Raw genomic sequence first — 18,750 nt, forward strand, 5'->3', positions numbered from 1 at the left:
GGGTGTGGGCTTCTCATTGCAGTGGCTTCTCTTGTTGCAGAGCACAGGCTCTAGGTGCTCGGGCTTCAATAGTTGCGGCACGCGGGCTCAGTAGCTGTGGCTCACGGGCTGTAGAGCGCAGGCTCAGTAGTTGTGGCGCATGGGCTTAGTTGCTGCGCGGCATGTGGGATCTTCCCGGACCAGGGCTCAAACCCGTGTCCCCTGCATAGGCAGGCGGATTCTTAAACACTGCGCCATCAGGGAAGCCCTGGTGGGCTTAGTTCTTAATAGTTCCAATTTTTATTTAAATTTTCTTAACTAACTTTTCAGCAGAAACACAGTAGGTTTGTCTCTGGTTGCAAATGCTTGGCTTCCCCAGGAGGCGGCTGTAAAGGGAGAAACAAGTGTATTCCAGTAAGACTGTGGACCATGGGTAGGGGGCTCATGGTTCTAGTTTATTTTCCCACTTGATTTACTAGACTTGGATTCCTAGTGTCTTATAGATCCCCTCCTCGGTTTGCTCAGTTCCCCAGAATCACACTTGCTCTCTTTGACCTTGTGTGAGTTATTAGGATAAACATTAGGGTAAAAGTGATAGTGATGGTGGGGAGATTCTCGGCCTTTTTTCTGCAGGGTGTCAGAGGAGAATTGGATTAATGGATATTTAGCTAATATACTGTCCTGCTGACAGAGAATAAGGACTTCACAGGGAAAGCCACAGAGCTTTGATGTTTACAGTTATTCCTTTGTGAGGAAGGAGAGCACCAAAGTTCTAGATCCTTGTGCAGAGCAGCTGTTCTCAACTCTGGCCGCACGTCAGTCCCAGGGGAGCTTTAATAACTGCTGATGCCTGATCCCACTCCCTGGGATCGAGAAATGGGTACCGAGAGGTACCCATTTCGTTGATCTTGGGTGTGGCCTGGAACTCAGTCTCCCAGGTAATTCTATTGTGCAGCCAAAGATAAACATAAGGATAACTGTCTCCAGTCTGTTCTTCTGCATCAGCTTGGTCCCACCCCCTTTCTGTCATCACCCCTTCCTCCATTTCACAAATTGTCTGAATCGTTAGAAAAAATCATTAGAAAAAATAATGAATGCCCTGACACGTGAATTCTCAAGGTGCTCTTTACCATTCTTTCCTTTGCTCCTCACACCAGGAAAGTTATCTAAGAAACAAACTATTTCTCTGTTCAGATTCCTATAAAAGAACTTGATTGGTTCAGCCGCGATTAGGTACCACCCGCGGCCCAATCAGTGTGCACTCAACACACCTGTGAGATGGGCACAGGTGCCCGCTGACCATGATCACCTCTGCCACGGGGACCAGCCGCACACCCGCGGCTCTTGTGCAGAGGACTGGCGTTAACTAGCATCTTCCCTTCCCCTGTGGGAAAGCCTATGGGAGACTGATTCACTACCAGAATAGGTTTGGTGAATAGAGATGCAGAAAAAAGGGAGCTTTTAGAGGCCTCTGGGTGTCTGCTGGGGGGACCCATGCCCTTGCTCTGCTCCTTTTCTGGAATCCACTTGGGTCTTGTCTTTCCTTTATGACTGCACATGGAGCTTGTTGCAGTTCCCCAGGACACAGCTTATTCTACGGTAGCTGCATATTAATCTCCTTGATGGATTTGAAATATAGCCTAGTTGCTTTGGAGACTTCATGAATGCTTGAAGTGTTACTTTAAAATATATAAAATATAAAAATATATAAAAAATATATAAAAATATAAAATGCCATCTTTCAGGTGGATTTCTCTTCCTTCTGTGATACTCTCTTCCAAGATAGGTTGGTGCTTACTAGTTTCAAGGGGTGGTGCTTTCTGACCTTGTAGCAAATTCTGGGGCTTTCCTGATCATGGGGTGGTATTTCCAAGTGAAAACAACTAAGTTTCAAACAGCTTGGACTTCCCTAGTGGCGCAGTGGTTAAGAATCCGCCTGCCAATGCAGGGGACACGGGTTTGAGCCCTGGTCTGAGAAGATCCCACATGCCACGGAGCAACTAAGCCCATGCGCCACAACTACTGAGGCTGTGCTCTAGAGCACATGGGCACTACTGAGCCCACGTGCCACAGCTACTGAAGCCCGCATGCCTAGAGCCCATGCTCTGCAACAAGAGAAGCCACCGCAATGAGAAGCCCGCGCACCGCAACAAAGAGTAGCCCCCGCTTGCCACAACTGGAGAAGCCCGCGCGCAGCAACGAAGACCCAATGCAGCCAAAAACAAGCAAATAAATAAATAAGTTTATTAAAAAACCAACCAAACCAACAAAAAAACAGCTTACGGCTGAGGCGACATCACATCTGAGTTCTAAGCTCAGTGCTTGAATCAGAGCACAAGTCTCCTGAAATATAATCTAGTGCTTTCTCTCTTCTGCCCAAGTGAGTTTGTTTTCTTTTCCACTGTTTCTTTTGCAGGGGTTCAGCTGTTGCAAAAATAATTGGTGATAATGTCAAGAAACTTCAGAAGTTTGCCTCCACGGTCAAGATGTGGGTCTTTGAAGAAACGGTTAATGGGAGAAAACTGACAGACATCATAAATAATGACCATGAAAATGTAAAATATCTCCCTGGACACAAGCTGCCAGAAAACGTGGTAAGACTTTGGTTAATTCTAAAAGTTACACTCGGCTGAGTTAGCACTTGGGACGTGGGGAGATGGGAAAGCTGCTTCCCCGGTCTCCTGTTCCTCTGTACCACCAAGTTCATTGCTTGGTCCGTTTTGGTTTTCCTGACTCTGAACATGGGCCTTGTGTTAGTTTGCTAGAGCTGCCATAACAAAGTGCGGTAGACTGGGTGGCTTAAACAACAGAAATTAATTTTCTCACGGCTCTGGAGGCTTCACGTTGTCTGGAGGAAGAAATTTTCCTCTACCCTTCTAGTTTCTTCTCTCTGGTCTGAGAATTAAGTTGACATGAGACCGATTAAGAAATTTTCCTCTACCCTTCTAGGTTCTTCTGTCTGGTCTGAGAATTAAGTTGACATGAGACAGATTAACAGAAGAAAATCAAACAAAAGTTTAATAACATATACGCATAGGAGAGACCCAGGAAAACTGTCATTCACCAAAATGGCTGAAGCTCTCACCTTAAATATTATCCTCAGCTAAAGACAAAAGAGGATGTTGAGGGTGGGGAGAGTCAGTTCTGGGAGGTGATGGGGAAAGCACAGTAATCAAGGGGAAGGTGGTTCCGCAGATTTAAGTCAGTGCCTTCCCCTTTCCTGAGAGTTTCTAGAGATTTGGTCCTCCCAGCTCTTCCAGGTACTTGGAGGGAGACCCCCTTACAAATGGAGATTTCCCTCATGAATGTAAATGTTTCTTACGAAAGGACAGCTCCTACTTGGTTTTCAGTTTCTTCCTTGTCTGCTGTTTCTTAAAAAAACAACCACCTTAAAATAATGTGCCAAAGAGGCATATTTTGAGGTGGCAAAATCTGCTCCCCTACAAAGCCCAAGAGTTGGTTCTTCTGAGGCCTCCCCTGGACTTTTCTTCTTCCCGTGTCTCCACGTGGTCCTCCCTCTGTGTATCTGAGACAGACACCAGTCATGTTGCAATGGGGCTTACCCCAGTGACCTCATTTTAACGTAATAACCTTTAAAAAGACCCTGTCTCCAAATACAATCGCATTCTGAGGTACTGGAGTTAGGACTTCGACATATGAATTTTGGGGGGACACATTGCAGCTCATCACAGGCTAGTTTCTTGGCATTCAGAGTGGTGGTCACATCAAAGCTAGAACTAATAATTTTGCCTTTGTCTTGTGTCTCTTGGTAACTCCCGAGATACCTGTTGACGAAGAATTAATCAGTTGGTCTAAGAAAGAAGTAGACATTTTATTCGAGCCAAATTGAGGATTATAATTTGGGAATAGCATCTCAGTGTTGAGAACTGTTCCGCCCATTAGAAGTCAAGGCATAGTTACATAAGTTTTTTGAGACAGAGGGCTTTATGTTAAATGAATTACTGACAGTTCATACAATCCAAATCTGTACAAGATAAAGAAGGAGTGTTATGTTTAAGGAGTTGTCTCCTTGACGCTAAGAGAATGTTGCTCTTCATGGTTGAGCAGGTATTTCCGCCGACGGGGAAGGTTTGGTCCACGTGTAATGCAGATACACAATGCACAGTAGAGGGGAGAGAGGAGGCCAAAGGGCAGAGAAAATTTTTTTTGTTTAAATTTTTCTTGTCTTGCCACAAAATATGAATTTTATTTCACATACCCTTTCTAAGCGCATGGACTTTGGTCCATCCCTAGGCCAGCTAATGCACTGGTGAAGCCGTGCACCTCAGATTGGGACTTGAACCCACGTGCTGGGACTCAAACCCAGCCGAAACCCACAGTCTTCCGACTGAGGTCACATACCTGGTCTCAGGACTTAATGAAGCTCAGGTTCTTGATGTCTTATCGCAGAAAGAATTCAGTGAGAGACAAAGTGAAAGGTAAGAAGTGGATTTATTTAGAGAGAAACACATTCCACAGAGTGTGGGCCATCTCAGAAGGTGAGAGAGGCCCCAGGGTATGGGGTTGTCAGTTTTTATAGTGGTGGGTAATTTTATAGGCTAATGAGTGGGAGGAGTATTCTAGCTATTTTGGGAAGGGGCGGGGATTTCCAGGAATTGGGCCACCACCTACTTTTTGATCCTTATGGTCGACCTTAGAACTGTCATGGCGCTTGTAGGTGTGTCATTTAGCTTGCTGATGTGTTACAGTGAGCATATACTGAGGCTCAAGGTCTGGTGGAAGTTGACTTGTCCACCATCTTGGACCCATTTGGTTCTAATCTGTTTATGTCATGTCCTTGGACTATGTCGTTCTTTCAAAGGTTGTGCCCTGCTCCCTTCCCTCCTGTTTTATTGGTCTGTAATTAAAATCAAGGTCAAGACCTAAATTACCGAATAAGATTGGAGGAAATAGAAAATGGGAAGACTGACAGTTTAAAATTCCAGCTTATTAGGCCTGAGCAGGAAAAATCTAGGTTATTGCCTGGCCTCATTCCAGTGACTTGCGGAGGAAGGAGAAGGTGAGCCTGAGAATGAAAATGGTGACCCGGCTGCTTGTGTGAGTGGAATTCATGAACTCCTGTTCCAGATTCACCCCTGGATGGCTTTCTGTAAGAGTCTGTTTGAAAACCAGCCCAGGTGGCTGCCTGACTCCTAGCAGGGGAGACAGATTTGTCGGCTGATGAATGCCAGCAAGTTTGGAGATGCAAAGACCTTGCTCACTGAGGATTTCCAATTGCCTTTGGCTACAGTGTTCATTGGTGTCAAGCCCTGTGCAAAGTAGTTTACATATATCATCACGTTACCCGAAAACTGGGTTTACCTCTTGGATTTATTACTTGGAGCAAGTAAGGAGAACACCAGGGATCTTTCCTAAAGTAGTGTCTCCCCAGCAACAAAATTGGGGAAGTTTTTTTTTTGGCAAGGAGTAGATTTATTAATACAGGACGCTTGTATGAGATGCAAGCGGTCAGGCGAGGGAGCTCTGCCCTGAGGATTAGGTGGGCTACAATTTTAAAGTCAAAGGAAAGGGGGAGGGGAAAAATTGGGGAAGTTTTAAGCTAAGGGAACATGCATACTCACAAAGGGGCTTGGGTGGTGGTGGACTGAGTGAGTCCAAGCTAAAGTGGATTGAAAGTTACAAGGGTCAGAAATGGTCAACATCATCATTCCTTAGGTTCCAGTTGATCTGGTGGTGTTTAAACCCGAGGCGGGTTTAAATCCTGCAAACCGCTTAAGGTAGTGCTTTAGGCTAATCTAACTGGGAGTCTTTACAACTGATGTGTTATCTTTGCTATTGTTACTTCTCTTGCCTGATAAGTTTTTCCTTTTGATTATTAATTACTGAGACCTGTTCAAAGGCAAGCACTGTGGCTCAGATCACAAAATGGCTTAGGCCAAAGATGGCTTCTCTTCTGTCAAGAAAGCCATGCCTTGTTCTCTTTCTCCGGGGAACCCCATCCCTGTCTGGTTACAGTCTCATTTAATGTTCTCAGTGACCCTCTTAGGTTGGTGCTATTAGCTTTCTTACTGTGATGGTGATTCTGATTTTATAGGGGAAGAAACCAGGGCTCAGAGAGGTTAATGAACTTGCCCCAGGTCACAGAGCTGGTGGCTGGCACACCTGTTCCTGAGCCTGCTGAGTCGTGGCCTTTTAGACAGTGATGACTTGATGACTTCCCTGTGTCACTGCACTGGGGCCGGGCAGTGTTTCCCTGCAGTTACTCCTGGTGCAGTAAGTGGGGGAGAGGAAGGTTCCCTAGGGTTCTGAGCTGGGCAGTTTAGTTACCCAAGTATCTGATGGAAAGAGTAAAGGCGCCGCTGTTCCCGCGGCTCTGGAAGGCTTCTGAGGTCATCTCTAACCATGCTTGGGCAGACCATTCCTCCGAGCTTCCCTTCTCATACCTGTCGGGATCGATTACTCCTTCCCTTCTGTAGAGAGTTCCTTCCACTCTGTGGGGACCACTCTGTACCCCCACCTGCCCCAGGCGTGTGGGCTTGACTTTCTGGGGTTTCGTTCTCCCAGGGTTCCTAGCGTAGTGCTCAGGGAACGTGGGGGGAGGTGAATCTGCCAGATGGTTCTCTGCCTGCACAGAGAACAGGGGAGCAGGGGGGAAGGAGGGAGTCAAGAGCCACGTCTCTCAGAGCCTGGCCCATGATTGACTCCACCCCCCACCTCCCCGGGTGTGGACGAGGGAGGAACTCTGCTCCCAGATGGTTGATGTCTGAAGCCTTGTAGGCTTATGACAGTTAGTGTATCCGTTCCCTGGACTGGACATTTGCATGGTTTCCGGTCGTTTGCTGTTGTAGACAGTGCCCCCAGGAAAGGCCTTGTCCCTGTCCCAGGGATGGCATCGCTGGGTCACAGGGATGCAGCCTGTAATCTGCCAGATGGCACCACTGGTTTCCAGCGTGATAGTGAAACCACACCACTCAGATTAGGACTTGAACCCACGGGCGGGGACTCGAACCAACCGAAACCCAGATTGGAACTTGAACCCACTGTCTTTTAATTAAAATCATACACCCGGTGTCAGGACCTACTGAAATTCAGGTTCTTTATGTCTCAGCTCAGAAGGAATTCAGTGAGAGACAGAGTCATAGGTAAGAAGTGGATTTATTTAGAGAGATACATACTCCACAGACAGAGTGTGGGCCATCTCAGAAGGCCAAAGGCCTCGGGGTTACGGGGGTTGTTAGTGTTCACGGGCTGGCTAATTTCATAGGCTAATGAGTGGGAGGAGTATTCTAACAGTCTTGGAGGGGGGTGAGAATTTCCAGCAATTGGACCCCACCCACTTTTGGGCCTTTTATGGGAGGCCTTCAGTCATGGTGCCTGTGGGTGTGTTGTTTAGCATATGCTAATGTATTATAATGAGAGCTTAATGAGGCTCAAGGTCTACCGGAAGTCGACTCTTCTGCCATCTTGGGCCTAATTGGTTCTAAGCAGTTTATGTTGTATCCTCAATGGCCGTGTCCTTCTTTTATTTATTTTTATTTATTTATTTATTTTTAAACCATTTTGGGTTGTTTATTTTTAAAAAAAATTTATTTATTTATTTTTGGCTGTGTTGGGTCTTCGTTTCTGTGCGAGGGCTTTCTCTAGTTGTGGCAAGTGGGGGCCACTCTTCATCGCGGTGTGCGGGCCTCTCACTATCGCGGACTCTCTTGTCGCGGAGCACAGGTTCCAGACGCGCAGGCTCAGTAGTTGTGGCTCACGGGCCTAGTTGCTCCACGGCATGTGGGATCTTCCTAGACCAGGGCTTGAACCCGTGTCCCCTGCATTAGCAGGCAGATTCTCAACCACTGCGCCACCAGGGAAGCCCCGTGTCCTTCTTTTAAAGGTTGTGCCCTGCCCCCTTCCCTCCTGTTTCAGTTGTGCCCATCTCCACACACCTAGTGGGGTTTGAGAACTCACATCCTTCCACATCCTTGCTGGTGCTTGGTATAGGACACCCAGGGTATTGGAAAGTTTTATTTCTTAAGCTGGCAGAAGGTACACAGGTGCTTGATTGTTTGTTTTTTCTTTGTGCTTTCTAGATTCTAGAATTTGTATGTATGAAATGTCTCATAATAAGTAATTTTAAAAGTTGAACAGTGGTGAAGCATGGTGGTGATGGGCACACCTTGGAGTCGACGGCCTGCTCTGAGTGAGTCTGGGCAGCCCCCCTCCTCTTGGTAAGATGGGCCCCTGTGAGTAGTTTCCTTAGCAGTGCTGTGAGGAGTAAATGAGAGGATTCACATAAATTGTTTAGTGTTAAGAATCTGTTACAAAGCTAGGGCTTTGTTTTTGTTGGTTTTTTAAAAAATTTTATGTTTATTTCAGAGTTTTTCAAATACCTCATTCGATCATTTAAAGAGTCAACTAGTGTTAGACAAGACCGATTATTGTTACCATTTTTTAAGATGAAAAGCCAGACATAAGATTAATTGACTCAGAGCGAATGTGGATCTAGAGCTAAAAAGCTGGCTTTACTCATTTCTGTCTTGCGGATTCAAGCAGAAGAGATGTGCTGCATTTTATCCACGTAGGATTGTTTTTTATGACGTCTGCCTCTTGTGCTGATTGAGACTGTGAGTCATCCTTGCTTGGTGCCCCCAGACTGCTGCCCGCCTGACCCTTCTCCAGGTCACCACGTGGTCATATGTGACCCCTTCACAGGGGAACCTTCTGTAACAATGACATCACCGTGTCATCAACTTCTCACTAAAAGCTGAGGCAGTCTGGGTTTGTGATTTCCCCTTCGACCTGAATGGAGGAACATTTCTTATTTCCTGTCACTGCGGGATAAAAATTGTTGGTCCTGTGTTACGGCTGTCTGTCCAGGGCCTTTGTTTAGAGGAGGTCACGCAGGTAGAGAGCTCTTCTGCCTCGGTCCAGCTTTAACCAACCTCAGTGTGACACCAGGATTGACAGTTGCAGCATCTTCTGTGAATTATAGTTGTCGTGACGTCTCATCTTTGTCATCTTCTTTTTGTTTTTCCCCAAGTTTATTTATTTATTTATTTTTGGCTGCGTTGGGTCTTCATTGCTGGACACGGGCTTTCTTTAGTTGCGGTGAATGGGGGCTACTCCTCGTTGCGGTGCGTGGGCTTCAGTAGTTGGGGCTCTCAGGCTCTAGAGCGCAGGCTCATGTAGCTGTGGCGCACGGGCTTAGTTGCTCCACAGCATGTGGGATCTTCCTGGACCAGGGCTCTAACCCATGTTCCCTGCACTGGCAGGCAGATTCTCAACCACTGCACCACCAGGGAAACCCTCATCTTTGCCTTCTAAGCCTTGCCAGCTCTGTTTTTAAAAACAGCTTTACTGAGATAGAATTCACAGACATACAATTTACCATTAAAGTGTACAATTCAGTGGTTTTTAGTATATTCACAAAGTTGGGCAACCATCACTGCAATCAATTTTAGAATATTTCATCACCTTAAAAAGAAACCTCATGCCCTTTAGCAGTCACCTCCTATTTCCTCCTGTCCCCAGCCCTAATCAACCACTAATCTACTTTCTGTCTCTAGATTTGTCTGTTGTGGACATTTCATGTAAATGGCACCATACAATACGTCATCTTCTGTGACTGGCTTCTTTCACTTAGCATAATGTTTTCAAGGTTATCCACGTTGTACCCTGCATCAGTACTTCATTCCTTTTTATGGCTGACTAATACTCTATTTTATGGGTGTACCATATTTTGTTTATCCATTCATCGGTTGGTGGACATTTTGGTTGTTCCCACTTTTTGGCTATTATGAATGATATTGCTGGGAACATTTGTGTAAAGTGTTCTGTGTGAACATGTTTTCAGTTCTTTTTGAGTATATACCTAGGAGTACAGTTGCTGGGTCTTAGGGTAACTGTTTAACTTTTTGAGCAGCTGCCAGACTGTTTTCCAAAGCGACCGCACCGTTATACATATTCCCACCAGCTGTGTGTGAGGGTTTCAATTTCTCCACATCCTCATCAACACTTGTTATTATCTAACTTTTTGATCCCAGCCATCCTAGTGGGTATGAAATGGTATCTCATTGTGGTTTTGATTTTCATTTGCCTGATGGTTAATGATATTGATCATCTTTTCATGTGCTTATTGGACATTTGTATATCTTTTATATCTGAAAAATATAAAACAATATACCATTTGTATATCTTTTATATCATTTGTATATCTTATATATCTGAAATGTGTATTCAGATCTTTTGTCCATTTAAAAAAATTGGGTTGTCTTTTTATTACTGAGTTGTAAGGATTCTTTATTAGATACAAATCCATTTTCAGCTACATAGTTTGGAAGTATATTCTCCCATTCTGTGAGTTTTCACTTTCTTGATAGTATCCTTTGAAGCGTAAAAATTTTAAGTTTTGATATCATTTTTAAACTTAATTAATTTGTGGCTGCATTGGGTCTTCATTGCTGCATGTGGGCTTTCTCTAGTTGCGGCGAGCGGGGGCTACTCTTTGTTGCGGTGCACGGGCCTCTCACTGCGGTGGCTTCTCTTGTTGCGGAGCACGGGCTCTAGGTGCGTGGGCTTCAGTACTTGTGGCACGCGGGCTCAGTAGTTGTGGCTTGCAGGCTCTGGAGCGCAGGCCTAGTAGTTGTGGCACATGGGCTTAGCTGCTCCGTGGTATGTGGGATCTTCCCAGACCAGGGCTCAAACCCATGTCCCCTGCATTGGCAAGCAGATTCTTAACCACTGCGCCACCAGGGAAGTCCAAAAAATTTTAAGTTTTGAAATCCAATTTAGATATTTTTCTTTGTTACTGACTCTCTGGATTTGGTTCCTTGCATAGGCCTGCATTCACTGATGTGTCCTCAGTGCCTGGAATAGTGCCAGGCGTTATTTGTGGTTTGGCTTAGTGCCAGGGACAGCAGACGTGGTGAGGGAGAACGAACCAGGCTGGAGAGTTCTGTTTCAGTGCTTTCGGTGGTGTCCTGTGGGATGGAGGGTTAGGCCAAGATAATTTAAAAAAAAAAAAAAAAAAATGACCACTGACTTGGGTAGTAGGGTTGCAAGTATATCTATTAATTTTGGCTTAAAGGCTTCTGGATATTAGAATATCAGTTCAGTAGGAGTTTCAGTGTTAACTCTTTCCTGCCTGAGTTTAGCTTTTTCATTTTCATTGGAGGATTCATCTTCACTGGTGCTTCTCAAACCTAAGTGTTCCTCAGAACCACTTGGAGAGCTTAACAGGGATCACTGTATCCACCCCTGGAGTTTCCGATGCACTGGGTCTCAGGGGAGGCCCAGGCATGTGCATTTCTGAGCATTTCCCGGGTGATGGTGATGCTGTTGGCTGAGGAACCGCAGTTTGGGCACCACTGGTCTGCATGATAAGTTTATATTGCTCGTATAGTATTGTGGAATTCAGGGGGTTCGCAGCTTTCTTTTTTCCCCCCAGAAGCAACCTCACTTACCACACTGGTATATTTATATAAGAATCATCAGTTAAGGTTGTCTGTACCCGAGGATCATTTTTCTGAGTGTAGAGCCAAGGATATGAATTTCACCTACAATCTTGGCCTAAGTTGAGGTTAGGGGAACAGGAGGAAACCACAATATTTCTGAACCCCTACTGTGTGCCAGCTGTACTTTGCTCTGTGTTATTACTCATGCTGTTGTGTTTAGCCTAAATGCTTATTCCCTGAAGAATGTAGGCGAGTTGCCTGTGGTGTCCAGTTAGCTAACTGGTGGTGGAGGTGGGGCAAGATGCCCACACACTGCACAGTGATAGCTAATCCAGGGGGAAACAAAAGAACCTTCAGGCTTGGCCCACAGACTTTACTGGCTCTGTTTTAAGTGATTTTAATTATTATTAGTTTCTTTATTAACTTGGACCAAGAGCCCTGGATTCCTGGCATCAGGCGGACCAGCCGTGATGCCTTTGTTCTGATTGGATTACCTGTCCTCCTTGCCAATGAAAGGCAAGCCCTTTTCTTCTGAGATGTCTTTCCCAGCACATTTCAGGATCTTTGATGGTGGATACCCTCCGGAAGATTTTGGCAGGTGACCCATGAAATAGGTCAGCGTTTCCGAAGCAGTGTCCTGATTTGGTTCAGGGTAAAAGATAAGATAGAGGCTTAGCTAAAGCTTTAATTCTGAAAGAGGGTATTTGATTTACTGTGTTCATTGAGGAGAGCTCATTTTGATCCTGTGTAACAGGAATCACGGGCCGTGTGCACCACACAAATGCAGCTCCGGTTACAGGTTGCTTCTGCGGGTTAAACCCTAAGCACTTGGGCAAGGTCAAGGACAATGGAAGGACATCAGTCCACGCTGAGTGAGCCCCCAGGCCTATTGTCCCAGAGACCCGTCACACCCAACCAACCACAAGTTCTTTGATTTGTTGAGAAAGGAAATGTAAGAGACAAGAAGAAATCCTGGGCCCGCTGGCAGCTTCTATGGGAATATTTTGTAACAGGGGACATAGGGATGGGCTGATGCCTTAAAGGTTAAGAATTCATAGGAGGCAAGTAGATTTTTCTGATGAGTAATCTCTTTCACTTGTTTCATATCACTGCAGAGTGCTGTTACTTATATTAATTTGAAAGTGCTCTGTGAAATAGCTGGTAGGAAAGGTGATTTTTATCCCCATTCTGTAGGCGGGGTGACTGGTCAGTGAACAGGAGTCATCTGTCCAGGTCCCACAGCTGATCAGTTGCAAACATGGGACCCAAACTTACATCTTTTCCATCTTTTCTCTGGTTCTGATGTCTTTTCTATCTCACCATGTCAGGGAAGTGCCCTGAAGAGATGGAATGTGTGTGTGTGTGTGTGTGTGTGTGTGTGTGTGTGTGTGTGTGTGTGTGTGTGTGTGTGTGTGTGTGTGTGTGTGTGTGTGTGTGTGTGTGTAGAGGTCGATGGGGACGAGGAGAAACAATAGGTCCAGAAAAGAAGGGTTTTCATTAACATTTAGGTGGCCAGGCTTTGTATGAGAAGGGGGTTGAGAGCAGAAGTCCCTGCCTAAGTAAGGCTAGTAACCCAAAGGGGAGTGGGGGGTCAGAGGTCTTACAAAGGCTGGTGGTTCTGGCTGGGACCACAGGGAATGTGTAAGAACATAATGAGCCTTGCCAATCAGGGACAAATAGAGCAATTGTATGTTGGCATCGGGGCTAATGGAATAGAATAAGTAACTGCTTTTTTGGAGGAGGTAAAATCTCCACGTGCCAGGGAACTAATAGGCAGGTAGAGTTTTGGTGATGAGTCCTTGCTATCCAGCCTAGATTACCAACCTGAAGAAGCCCCTTTGAAGAGGAAGGCAGGTTTCCCCCAGCCTTTGGGGGTATGAATAAGGAGGGAGAAGTGCTAAGCTCCGGGTTGTGATCTGCTCTATGAGGAACGACTATGTTGCCATTCAGATCAGCTTAAGCTGATGTTTTGGGTTATATGACTAGAAATTCAGATAGGGCCGGTTTCAGGTGCGGCCTGAAATAGTGGCTTAAGTGATGTCAATGAGGCCCTGTTTTCCTCTGTTTCTCTGCTCTGCCTTCATTCACATGGGAGCCCCTTGGCAGGTCTAGGTTCTGCCCCTCACATCTGTAAAATGGTTGTAGCTGTTCCAGACCTCGCACTGTCATCCCATACTTTTCAAGGAAAGACCCAATAGCTGTTGCAGAAGTATAAGGAAGCAGCTGTTCTCAGAAGCTCCAGCAAACATTGGCTCCCATTGTTTTATGTGCCCATTGGCTTGAACAACTTAAGGACCATCCATGGAGCAGGGGAGGGGCCCATTCAACCCAAATTGCATGGTAGAATGGGGAAGCAGTAGCTTTTGAAATGAAATTTAGAGGCACTTTTGCTAGAAAGAAGGGGAATGAAGGCTGGGTGGTAAATGACAGGTCTTGCATACCAGCCAAAGGGAGGAGGGAGTGAAATAATGCCAGGTAGATTCCCTTGGGGAATTTTTTCAGTGAGGGAGTAACTCTTGCACAAGTTAGTTAATAGGCTAGACTAAGCTGTAAGGAGAGACAATAATGTGACTTTTAAAGGACAAAGGGATTTATTTCCCTCTCACATAATAGTGGTCTAACAGCTTTTCTTCACACCATTGTTCTTGGTCCCATCTTTCTTCATCATTTCTGTGCCATCTCCTAGATCTAGGTTGTCAACTAGCACAAAAGTGGGAAGGGAAAGTGTGGAGGAAGCAGCCACTGTTTTAAGGGCTCTGGGCCTTAAGTGGTGTGCACTGCTCCGTCTCACATTCTGTTGATGAGAACTTGGTCCTTGGCCTTATGTAACTGCAAGGGCTGCTGGGAAATGCAGTCCTGAGCTAGGTGACCAGTGACCAGCTTGCAGCTCTGTGTTTATGGAGAAAGGGGAGAATAAATTTTGTCAAGGAGTTGGCATCTCCATCACAACTCCCAAACTAGATTTCCTAGGAGGCTTATCCATTCTGAATGATGTTCCTGTGGCAGATAGCACTTCCTCAGGGAAGATTCTGTGTCCAATTCCCTTCATTTTGGGAACCAGGAGTGTTTAATGGGAACTATGTCAGTTTCAGTTAGGTTCAGTTACATATGACAGAAAACCTAAAATAGGGACTTCCCTGGCGGTCCAGTGGTTAAGACCCCCACACTTCCACTGCACGGGGTGCGAGTTCGATCCCTGGTTGGGGGACTAAGATCCCACATGCCATGCGGCACAGCCAAAAAATAAAAAAATAAAAAATAAATAAAGGAAAAAAAAAAAGAAAACCTAAAGTAACAGTGACCTAAGCAGAGTAAATGTTTGCGCTTTTTTTCTCTTATATAAAAGACGTTCATCACATCTTTTATTTATTTAATTTTGTTGCCCAACAGAACTTGATTGTAAATAAAAAAGAAATCTGTTACATACTTTTCAAAAAAAAAAAACATGTTTGTCGTAATGATGCATCACGATGTCAGGGACTCTGTTTTGCCATCTCAGCATTTGCTTTCCTCCTCATGGTCCAATATGGCTGCCTGAATTCCAGCCATCTCTTCACATTCCCTCTGGCAAAAGGAGGGAGAAAGGCCTTCAAAGGCATTTCCTGGAAGTCACACGCAACACTTCCATTTACACCTTATTGGTCAGCACTTAGTCACACAGGGCACCTAGCTGCAAGGGAGCTTAGAGATGTAGCCTTCTTTCCTGGCAGTTATGAGCCTCACCCTAAACTGTGGGTTCTCTTGCTGAGGAAGAAGGGGGAGAACAGACATTGGGCAACAACAGGCAGTCTCTGCTAGAGACTACATGCCCCTGTGTCCTCACTCGGTGGCCTCACCTCTGCCTCTGGGTGTGTGTGTGTGTGTATGTGCCCATGTTAAATTTTAAAACCCATCTTTGTACTTACCTGAAGGGAAGAAATCATCATAATAGCTGACATTTATTGAGTGCCTACCAGGTGCCAGACTCTGTTCTATGTCATTTATTCTTCACAACAGCGCTCTCAAAGTGCTTACATAGGAGAGCTTAGTGTAGGACTGTTGACAGAGGCATGGGTGGAGTCGAGGGAACCAGAAGGGCTCGGTGAAGTGTCCAGAGATTAGCAGCAGCAGGAAGCCATGGCCACCCCTGAAAGGGCAAGGGGACAGACCAGTGTCACTCCAGCGGCCCCACCAGAGCTTAGAGACGTGGAAGAGGGGCTGCCTCAGACCAGGTCAGGAGGTGGAGCTGTAGAAGGAAGCCAGGCCAGCACCCCTGTGAGCCGGGGAGGAGTGGCCCCAGGAGCAGAGCAACACCCTGCCCGTCTCTCCTCCCACCTTGGAGCTCCCGGCAGTGCCCGCCTTGGGCTGAAGCCACCTGGAAGCCAGAGAGCAAGGGCGCCTGGGGAAACAGCCCACAGAGTGCAGCCTCCTGGGGAGAGAGTGGGGCAAAGAATGGTAGAAATGGATGCGGGGGGAGGGGGTGGGGGAGGGGTGGGAGAGCAACGGAGAACCACCCGCACAGGCTGGTTATGACCGCCTTTTACAGGGAAGGGGACCGAGGTGGGGAGAGGGTATGGCACTCGCCCAGGTGGTAAGCAGCAGAGGCAGGACCCTGCTGGCCTCAGATGCACGTCTGCACGTCCCGAGTGGGGAAGGCGGCGCAAACACAGCTCTGATTTGACTGACAGTCTGCACAGCGGAGGCATCTGATGCCTGGTCAGCGCGTGAAGAGATGTGTTTCGGACTAGGAGTAACCGTGTCCCCCTCGCCCTCGCAGGTTGCTGTTGCGAACCTCAGCGAGGCCGTGCAGGACGCAGACCTGGTGGTGTTTGTCATCCCCCACCAGTTCATCCACCGGATCTGCGAAGAGATCACCGGGAGGGTGGCCAAGGACGCGCTGGGCATCACCCTCATCAAGGTGACGGGCCCTCGCTGCGCACGGTTACCGGGAACTTCCTTTCCTCTTTCACCTCTTGGAGATAAGGAGCTGAAGGGAAGTTATGGCTGGTTTGGATTTGTTTTTTTAAAGATGCCTGGAAGAGAATCAAAACCACGCCTTCCACGAGCCTCGCTCCTCTCACATTTAGGAGGGGCTGCTTTCTACGTAGAGAGGGTTCGCAGGGGCAGGGGCGGGGGGCGCGAGAGTGGGGTCCCCCAAAGAAAGAACCACCAGCTCTGGAAATCTTGCATGGTTTGCATTCACTGGGAGAGTAATCATCTTTACTTCCCACTCCTGGGTTTATTCCCGAAAGAGAGAGTTTTTAACCAGAAGTCCACAAACCACCCACAGTGGTCCACGGATAGAATTCAAGAGTTCATGGACCTAAAATGTGGGGGCGGAATTGCATTTTTATTCATTTTAACTGAAACAAGTGTTTCCTTCTCTTGTGAGTGTAGGCCACAGGCCAGAGTTTCAGTGACAGTAGTACTAGCAGGACCTTGACCCTGTGATCAATAGAAATTACAGGTATTTTCGTATCACTTTACAGTGGCTTCAGATATCTCAAAGTATCATGTATGCTTGTCACTACTTGGAAATTATGGTAATTATTAGACCTGCCATGACATCTTTTTATAATTACATTAATAACATACATATATTACTTTGTCACAAATTTGTTTTTTTTTTTTTAACATTTGATAACTATATTTGGGTATAATTGTCTTCCTGGGTAATCTTATGTATTTTGCTTTATGCATATCAAGTCTGAGAATGAGTCCATAAACTTCCCCAGGCTGCCAGGGGAAGAACCCTCTTTGAGAGAGTGTGTTTCATAGTGTTCACAGGTGAATGTTTATGAAAGCAAACAGTTCAATGTCAGTCATCAATAGAATGGACAAATGAATGGTGGAATACTACACAGTAGTAAATGGGAATGAACCAGAGCATTCATGCAGCCGTGTGGGTGAATCTCCAAAGTAATAATATAGCACAAAACAGCACACAGGTGAGCAGTACAGTTTCATTTATAGGTTTTCAAAAATATACTGATATAACTTAACGGTTTAGGTATAGTTTTATGTGGCAAAATGATCAAGAAAAGCAAGGGAACAGGGCATAAAGCATTCAGGATAGGGGTTCACCCTGGCGGGGACCAGGAAACACTAATAAGGAGGATGAACTTGGAGAGAGACACAGGGGACTTCAGTGGTGTCCTTCATGTTCTCTTTCTTAACCTGAGTGGTTACATTTTCATTTTATTTTTACTCTTTAAATGGTACATACACAGTATGTCTGTTTACTGTTGTAAATAAGAGAGATTTTTCAAGTTGTGTATGCCATTGGAAGTCTGAATCTAGATGACCTATAAAGCAACGATCTCCTGCCTCTTGTCCTTGGTGGTTCGTTTTCCCCTAACTTGCTGACATCCTTGCAGGGCATAGACGAGGGTCCTGAGGGGCTGAAGCTCATTTCCGACATCATCCGAGAGAAGATGGGCATTGACATCAGCGTGTTGATGGGAGCCAACATTGCCAATGAGGTGGCTGCTGGGAAATTCTGTGAGACCACCATCGGTGAGGGCCGCCTGGGGAAGGGACATTGGGTGTCTTAACAGGCACATTTTCCGTTTCTGGAATTTTCTGTAGTGGACTCTTCCCTGCTGCCCTTAACATTCTTGGGGTGGACGTTCATTGGAGTGGGAATTTTATGTAGGAGGCCATTCTGTGGGACTGAAGCGTTTCAGTAACCTCTGGAGTGAAAGTAAAGCCAAGGAGACCATGTTGACCCACTGTGATCCAGTAATGCATTATCGAGGTTAAACACAAAAACACAAGGGTACTTGTACCAAGAAGCAGGTGGTTACATCCATGGTGGAGCCTTAGAAACCCAGCTTTTCTTTTCTTTTTTTTTTTTTTTTAAACAACAGGAATTTATTTCTTACAGTTCTGAAGGCTAGAAAGTCCAAGATTAAGGTTTAACCAACACTTTTCTATGATGAGGGCTCTCTTCCTGGCTTGCAGACAGCTGCCTTCTTACATGGGGGTGGGGGGGTGGGATCAGGGAAAGCAAGTTCTCTGGTACCTCTTCTTATAAGGGAAACCCAGCTTTTCTTTACTCACAGATGCCAGGATCTGGATCCTCATTAGATTCCAAGGAGATCTAGAAATTGATGGGAATGATCCCCACTTTCAGGTGAATAAGCCCAAGGCCCAGAGAGTAAGTTACCTGCCCCAAGGTCACACAGCTAATATAGAACCCAGGCGTGAACTTGGGTCTCCTCTTTTCTTGAAACAGAAAGCTCTTTCCACTCTTACACATTGGTGTTGTGAAAATTTTTGTTTCTTTTAAAAAGGGCTTTGGAATTCCCAAGTGCCCGTATTATAGGACTCGTAGAAGAGTAATATTGTTGGGTTTGCAGGTGCTTTGCAGAAGTGTTTTTAAGTTTAT

General features: G+C 45.9%; 1 protein-coding gene across 4 annotated transcripts in view; it reads left to right on the top strand.

Annotated features, from left to right (window-relative positions):
• Positions 1 to 18,750, top strand: part of GPD1L (glycerol-3-phosphate dehydrogenase 1 like) — a 114,648-nt gene that overhangs the window by 11,515 nt on the left and 84,383 nt on the right. For all 4 annotated transcript variants that reach the window (XM_082411860.1, XM_082411861.1, XM_082411862.1 and 1 more), the window contains exons 2-4: positions 2,396 to 2,573; positions 16,138 to 16,278; positions 17,738 to 17,876. In XM_082411860.1, coding sequence (XP_082267986.1) covers positions 2,396 to 2,573; positions 16,138 to 16,278; positions 17,738 to 17,876 — 458 coding nt within the window. The remainder of the gene's footprint in view (positions 1 to 2,395; positions 2,574 to 16,137; positions 16,279 to 17,737; positions 17,877 to 18,750) is intronic.

This window comes from Balaenoptera physalus, assembly GCF_965194825.1.
Source record: "Balaenoptera physalus genome assembly, chromosome: 11".
NCBI classification, from domain to species: domain Eukaryota; kingdom Metazoa; phylum Chordata; class Mammalia; order Artiodactyla; family Balaenopteridae; genus Balaenoptera; species Balaenoptera physalus.